Source organism: Cryptomeria japonica, chromosome 6 (assembly GCF_030272615.1).
Source record: "Cryptomeria japonica chromosome 6, Sugi_1.0, whole genome shotgun sequence".
Lineage (NCBI taxonomy): Eukaryota > Viridiplantae > Streptophyta > Pinopsida > Cupressales > Cupressaceae > Cryptomeria > Cryptomeria japonica.
This window is the reverse complement of record NC_081410.1, coordinates 82,751,438-82,759,281: the sequence shown is the minus strand read 5'-3', so window position 1 is coordinate 82,759,281 and position 7,844 is coordinate 82,751,438. Positions and strand designations below refer to the sequence as shown.

At 38.9% G+C, this 7,844-nt stretch overlaps 1 protein-coding gene across 2 annotated transcripts; it reads right to left on the bottom strand.

Moving 5' to 3' along the window:
• Window positions 1-288: 288 nt before the first annotated feature.
• Window positions 289-7,586, bottom strand: LOC131072856 (small ribosomal subunit protein mS79 (rPPR3b)). Of its 2 annotated transcripts, none has more exons than XR_009112767.2 (2): window positions 7,258-7,394; window positions 289-1,108 (listed from the first exon to the last, which is right to left on the bottom strand). XR_009112767.2 is itself a non-coding variant. In XM_058009137.2 (2 exons), exon 1 carries the CDS (start codon window positions 7,441-7,443, stop codon window positions 6,079-6,081), a length of 1,365 nt encoding a protein of 454 aa, XP_057865120.2. In that variant the 5' UTR covers window positions 7,444-7,586; the 3' UTR covers window positions 289-1,108; window positions 5,747-6,078. The 2 variants fall into 2 exon arrangements, 1 of the variants encoding a protein (XP_057865120.2); XM_058009137.2 differs by having other exon boundaries at window positions 5,747-7,586.
• Between the last annotated feature and the right edge of the window lie 258 nt (window positions 7,587-7,844).

The following is a 7,844-nucleotide window of genomic DNA, read 5'->3' as shown; positions in this document are numbered from 1 at the left end:
TGCTGGTCCATGGAACATATCTCTGATCAGTTCTCACTAATGGACCAAGGGTGTCATAAAATGACAACAGTAATGCATATCAAAGTGTGAATAGCAATTGAAGTTAAGCTCATTAAGAATTCCAGTTCACCACACAAAGCATACTTACAATTAGCAAATCGCTAGTGGTATGGATATATGAATTTCATCATTAATCATTCACAATTCTTTTTATTCATCTAATCAGCATGAAAGCAAATGAGAAGTAGAAACCATATAGCTTGCTGAAATAACACATTTCACCATAGCTTCAATGAAAAGAGTATATCCATTTACAAGCTTTAGCGACAATTTCTTCTTCTCCGACTCTATTCTAACTGCTTGCTATCTAACATCTATCAACTATTCACTATTGTTAAACTATTAACTATTCTTAAACTATTAACCCTTACAAATGTGAGAGAGAAGCCTTTTATAGTGCTCCATTTACAAATGAATGGCCTGGATTGATTCATATCAATGGCCAAGATTACAAGATGAAACCCTAATTAGGATTTGTTACAACAAACATCCTTCTGGCCAATGAAATAACTACAATATTTAGACGTGTCTTCTCTTGAATATTTGACCAATAGATAGTGAGGGAAGGTACATAAGAGTTTGTGTCTACATATGATGAGTCAAGTGCATTGCATCTGGACATCTTCACTTGGAACCTTTTGATTGGTTGAATGATGACTGGGATGCCTTCTCAGTTTGCAGCGTAGACTTGATACTCTATCATGAATGAATGTTGATGCCTTGGGTAATATCTTGATACTCAACATCTCAAGCTTCAGCAGTGATAATGATGAAGGCATGATCCCAAATTATATCATGTTGTTCAAACAGATCTTCTAACTTTGATTAACTCTTTGGAGCAATCACCTGATATACTGGCAATGATTCTTGGATTTCTGGAGGAAATTCAAGATATTTATAAGATTCCTTCCTTATCATGAATACTTGATGAATGTTGGAGTGTTCGTTATGTGGAGCAATCTGCTTCCGTATAATATTGTGAAATCTTCCCCTTTGAGCAACTTCCTTGTATGTTTGTAGCTGTGGGATATTCTTCCTCACATCAACCCTGAAAAACGAATACATTTTAAATCAAAAGACGATCATAATATTTAACACTTCATAATTCTCAAATCTGAAAATAAGACTTCAGGTCTGAAAATGTGGATTGTTTCAGATCTGGAAAATGAACTTATAATGAAAGCTACAGGTTTGAAGTTAATGGTGAAATGTAGTTGAGTTTGAATGTATATTTTCTTCACCAATGTATTCTCCCAGTTTTGTACTCAATTTTCCCCAATCTGCACCTGTCAAATCTCAATTTCAGATTGCTGATAACATTCAATGAATGCTGGTAATTGCCTCAAAAAAAATAAAAAAATAAATAATCAACCCTTGTTTGGTAGATTTGTTCCTCAATTTCTATTTCCGGTCTGAATTCATCTATGATGGATGAAAATTTGCTTCCACTTATCTGGAAATCATTCTTATGTGTCCCTGAGACCACCTTCTAAGTATGCTTCTGATTTGATTTTCTTTGAAAGTTGCCTTCAATCTGCTGTAGTTCGCACTGATTTCCCCTTTCAATCAATTGATTAAATTTGTTCGTGGTGGAAATAAAATTATTCTCATAAATAGGCATCTGTATTTGATTTACAAAGTTCATTCACATAGCCGACTTTGAAATATTTTGAATTTATTCTGAATTTTAATTACCCCTTGAAGAGGTCGGTCCATTCTTATTTGATGAATTCAATTATCTCCTTGACTTAGGCTGACTTGATTTTGAAATGCTTTGTTTTATTTTGTTACTTCATATTTCCACCGATCACCTTTTTAAATGAAATACCACTTCTTCTTAGTGGGCCCCTCTTATCCTTGCTGGCATTCTTCTCTATTCCTTGTTTTTGGGTCTTAAGAATTATATCCCACGGTGAAGCTTGGAGAGGAAGGTGGGGAGTTATGGATGTGCCGCGGGAAGATGGAAGCAAGGAAGGTCGGTGGAGATGACATGCCGGGAGGGCAAGGAAGGGAGGGATGTAGGAGGGTAAGATGCCGCGGTGGAGAGGAAGGGAGGAAGGTGGGTAATGAAAAGATGCCGCGGTGAAGAGGAAGGGAGGAAGGTAGGAAGATGGTGGGGATAAGAAGGAAGGAATGAAGGAAGGTGCCGGGATGGAGGGTAAGGAAGTAGAAGTGTAGGCTAGGATAGGATGGAGGGTTAGGTAGGTGAGGCGGAAAGGGGAGTTTAAGGGTGAGGTGATGAAGGGTATGGGAGGTATAAGGGGTAGGTTAGGGTGAAGGTAGGTGAAGGTGAAGAGTATATGGAGGTGAATGGAATAGTTAAAGGGAGTGATAAAGGAAGAAAGATGGAGGAGGATGGAGGGAGATGAGGAGGAAGGATGAAAGGAAGATGAGTGGAAGATAAAGGATGTGTGGTAGAATGGAAGGAAGGTGAAGTGGAAGGGAGGCATAAGGGAAATGAAGGATGGAAGGAGGAAGGAAGAGAGAGGGGAGAATGGATGATGGAAAGGAAGATGGATGGACGGAAAGGATGGGAGGCGGACTCCCTCTTGTGAAGCAACTGATATTCCAAGTTTCGCTCTTTCACACATTCCTTGCCTATCAGTTATCATGAAATTCATGCCTGGACACGACCTAGGAACTGTATTGCATCTTCTCTCGAGTAAGAGGCTAAAAGCTCCAAAACTACTACTAATCTAGGCGACTGAACTAAGACAAATACTCTAGAAAGCAAAAAAAAAGTAGGGGTCCCCATTTACAATGGGGCGATGTGTGAAAACGTCACAACAGGCCGAGATGTTCAAATTTGAGCCGAAGACTCTTTTTCCTCTCTATTTTCCATTTCTGCATTCAAAAAGTTTGTTTTATTTATTTGTTAATAGATATTTTAGCTAGTTTGTTTCTCTTTCAGTATTTTAACTAGTTAATCTATCTAATGTATATAGTGAAATTGGCTCTCAACGGAACATAATTTTTCCTTTTGTAGAGTCACATTTCCTCCATTACAAGGCCTATGCCCAGATATAGATGGATAACACTGAACTTTGATGGCATCTCCAAGAACAGCCTTGGCCGATCTGTTATGGGCAGAATTTTAAGGTCATCTTCAGGATCAGTAGTACAGCTTAAATGATGTACACAGATAAAAAAAGAACATATAGTCAGCTCCTGGCTCTGGAACAAGAAACACAGTTAGCTTTAGACTTGCACATAGTAAAGCCGATTATCAAAGGTGATCTGTGTATTGTTCTTACTGAAATCAAAACAAAAGGGCATAAAAACTCCATCTAAAACAATTGGCAAATGCAATATATCATTAAAAAACTAATGAGTTGGCTTCCCTTATTCAATGAAACCATGCTAAGATATCAAAGGAGATCTGCTAATCAAGTGGTAGACTGTCTTGCAACTGTTGCCACTTAAGTCCGAGGAGCCACTGCACAACCAATCCTAATATGACGCAATTCTGACCTCCCAATGGTGGTTTCAAGGCTAGCAGACAAATGAGGTAAATCATGAAACCATAAGCGGCCCTTGGCCACCACTTCCCGGCAACTTTAATGCCTTGACTCCTAGAAAACATGGCAAATAACAGGGAGCTTGGAATTACAACCTGTTCAAGCTGGGCCCTAGACTCAAACCAGGATTGATCTTATTCCAAACTCATTTGAATGTGGATATATGTTAAACACCATTCAACTGGATAAAAGGTCAATTCATCCACCCAACACTCTGCTTACATGGACACAAGGCAACAAAATAAGCATCCCACCATCAACATAGTGATACGATTGGGCCTCATGAGTGTCTAAAAACCAAAAGAAGATCTGAACTCTGAAGCATCTACATGTTCCACTCCCTAAATGCAAAGACACAAGAATGATTTGCAACAGGCTTGAAACTCAAAACAAAAATGTCAATAAGTTTCAAGTTCAGAATGTGGAAAATGTTAGCCAACAGCACTTGAATCAAACTAATAGGTGCATCCATCAGCCAAATTAATGTAGGTCGTAGAAGATGCACTGGCAAAACACCTGCAAGGAAGCCATTCAATCACACAATGAAGCCAACATTTAATAGATATTTGAATTTCAATTGCCTAGATTCAATTCTTAAAACAGTGCCATAATTCCTACTGCATAACTATGGTGCTAACAACCTCTTGCTAGTCACAGCTATGGATTCTAGATCCCAGTAGATGATATGAATAAGCTTTGGATTTTTCAGGTTAATCTGGCGATGAATAGAAATGCACCTACTTCTATGATGCCATATCCTCATCATTCCTCTTCAAATCCAAACCTGACAGCATACAGATCCTATACAACCCTCTTGAAAGGCAGCTTAAAGAAGTACTTTGCATTGACAGTAGTATGTTCAAAAGAGGATGTAAATTTGACATAAACATTTGGAACTCCACAATCAAGGAGATAATGAGCATAATGAGAAGACTCCATTTCTTGGAGAAATCTTTAAAGGGCAGCATCTCTTATTGCAGCTACACATGCTTGAGAACCAATCACCGACCTCTCTAACATACAAAACAAAGAGGAGAAGCTCTGAGAAGATGATCGCTAACACAAAAGAAGCTCACAATCCTAATATGCAAGGTCCTGTTACAATAATTCTAGATGAAAATTTCGAAGGCAAAGAACTCCCTTTTTGTGAGGTTTCTAAGCCTGGTTTGATTGATGACACCAACTATGCCGCTCATGCACTTATAAAAGGTAAGAACAGTATTTCATCTGGATTTTCTCCCGTTCAATCCAGCATAGTTTGTATTCCTGTCCCTCCCATAATATTTACTTCTACTGCTAGCCTGATCATTAGAACTAGGTATCTCCTGTTCGCTTTCTTATCCCACCTGAACCACCCAAAGCATTCCCATATACTATAATTTTGTCAGACAAAACACTTTGTACTACCTAACTCCTCTTAGGCATGGAGGTCATTGCATGCTAACTCGTAAATCTGCAAACTCGGGACAATTCTACTCTATCCTCCCATTCTAAGACCCATCCTCAACTCTGTTGAAGACAATAAAGCACATCCTATAAGGCTACCCAGATGTAAGGAAATCACAACCCACTATGCAATGGTCAATATAAATGACACCCTCAGCGGTCTCCTAAAACCAATTAAGCTCCAAATCTCTCAACAAGGACACACTCATCAACTCTTTAACCTGTTGCTCAATAACTTGGCAACTATAAAGGACAACCAAAAAGCCATCATTGGATGTCTAAACAAGGAGGAGGATGGGCTGGCTATTTTTTGCCACTGTTACTAATGCATTCTTGACCAAACAAAGGCCATTGAGTGAATTCTTAAAGCTGATCGAATGAGGAAGTAGGGTTCTGCATCAGCCTCACATGAGGAAGCACTGCTGCGTTGTCAACAAGAACTTCGAATGAGGCCAAGGGCTTTCATCATGAAAATCAAACGGACTATGATACCATTTGATGCAGTCCTGGTTAGAAGAGTAAAGCCAAACTTAGGAAGACTGGAAACTGGAACTGTTAATGTGGAAACCACAGAAAAGTAACTGCTCCGCATATATACCCCGGAATTGCTTGCACATTCCAGGAACATTTCTTTGCTAGTTAAATTGGTCCCATCAATTATCTGGTTGCTGACAACCCCCTCCCTCTACACTTTAAGTCTTTAAAAGAGAAATAAGCTGCACCTTCACATAACATCGTTGGATCAAGGTTTATGGAACTTCTGCAACATTTACCGAGCTAAAGCATTCCATTTTAGCTGGGAACCAGTCAGCCATCTCATATTACTGCTCTCAAACCAAGGGTTCGTTTAATTGCCAAATCCACTGCCACATTCTCCAAGCAGCATGGACACAAAGAAACACTTGATGTAGGGGCATATCAGCTGGGTTTTTAGCCTGGTTCATTGCTGCAATAAGTGCCTTCTCATACCACTAGTCCACAGCCCGATGGTACGCACATCCCATGGATTGCAAACAAAACTATAAGAGGTTTTTGCAAAGGCCAAGATATAAACTTAGGAATTCAAACATGATTTCACCAATGCATCCCATGTTTTTGCACCTGGAACAAACCCCCACCTGTTCATCTCATCTATCATCCCAACGGCCTCTTTAAACCTCCCCGTCTTATACAGACCTTCAATTATCATCTCGCAAACATCCTCACTCACAACCCACTTCTTCTTTAAAATCAAACAGAATGCCTCGTATGCTGAATCCACCCTACCTTTCTTGCACAGACCTTCAATCAAAATACAATAACTGAAAATATTAGGCCTACAACCTTTCTCCGGCATCTCGCTAAGAACTATCTCTGCTACTTCCATCATACCAGTCCCGCAAAAACCCCTCAGCAAAGTATTATAAGTACCTATGTCAGGCACGCATCTATTTCGAATCATCACATTCAAAAGCTTCATAGCTTCACTCATCCTTCCTTCATTACAAAATGCAGTCAAAAAAATATTATACGTAGCAGCATCAGCATTACAGTCTTTCTTTACCATTTCAGCCATTATTTCGTAGACCTTTCCGAACTCTCCTGCCTTGCAAAAAAAGTTCATCAGCGTATTGTATGTTACGGTATCAGCACTCAATCCTAGCTTCTCCATAAAGCCCACCATTTCACAGGCTTCATCCACTAAATTTAACCCACACTTAGCTCTGATGAGGATATTAAAACTATAAATATCCGGCAAAATTCCAAAAAGACTTATTTTCCCAAACATTTTCTCTGCAGTACTATACTCCTCCGAATTCACAAGAGCGCTTAAAAGACAATTAAACGCCGTGACAGTATGCCTACAATTGTAGTCCGTCATCTGACAAAAAGTTTTCAGGACATTTTCAGGCATGTTTGCTCGTCCATAGAGCCTGATAACGACAACCATTAATCCAGGCTTCCTTCTCCTCTTTAAACCTTCCAGAAATCTCTCTATCAAATCAAATTTCTTTGCCTTTGCTAATTTATCAATTAAAATGTCGTAGCTCGCACGGAGTTGTTTAAATTGGAGAATTCTTGCAGTGCACTGGAAAATTTGCAGGGCTATTTCGGGATTTTTCTGAAACCTGATCATATTCAAGACGTCGTAGGGTTCTAGGGTTTCTTTATTTTCTCTGATGTAATCTTCAAGTACTTTTGAGTAATAAAACCTTGTGATTTTATAGAATAGAAGATTGAACGGAAAGCGTACCGAATTATTAAGTCGATGAGTGCAGAGCATTTCCAGGCGGATATTTGTGGTTGCGCAAAGAAATCTAGCGAAGGGAACTGGTGCTGTAAGTTGTTTTGTAGGGGTGCAGAGTGCCTTTAAGAGCTCTGTACTTGTGGTATTCGATGCGATCGGGCGGTGGGGAAACTTGTGGAATTTGCAGGACATTTTGGGGTATAGGAGTCGAACACATGACCGCCTGGGCGAGAGAGGGTTTCTGTGACAACGGAGAATCTTAGTTGATTCGATCTCGTCACCTCCTATGTGAAACGTATGGCGAGGGAAGGTTTAGATTTTGCGTGGGAAAGAAGAAAGATTTTTTTTTCAATTTTTTACCAGTTAATTTAATTTATTGTAATAGAATATGTTACTTTTATTAAATGTAAATGTCACAAAGTGAGGAATAGTAAAGAATAGTAATGTATCAATAATCTTAAATAAATGTTTTATTTTGTTCTTTATATTTTTCATTTTGATGATGGATCATGTAGTATGGTTTGAAATGTTGATGATATTTAACAAAACAAAAAAAAAAAATTACACATAGTTTAATCCAAAATCTATTACAT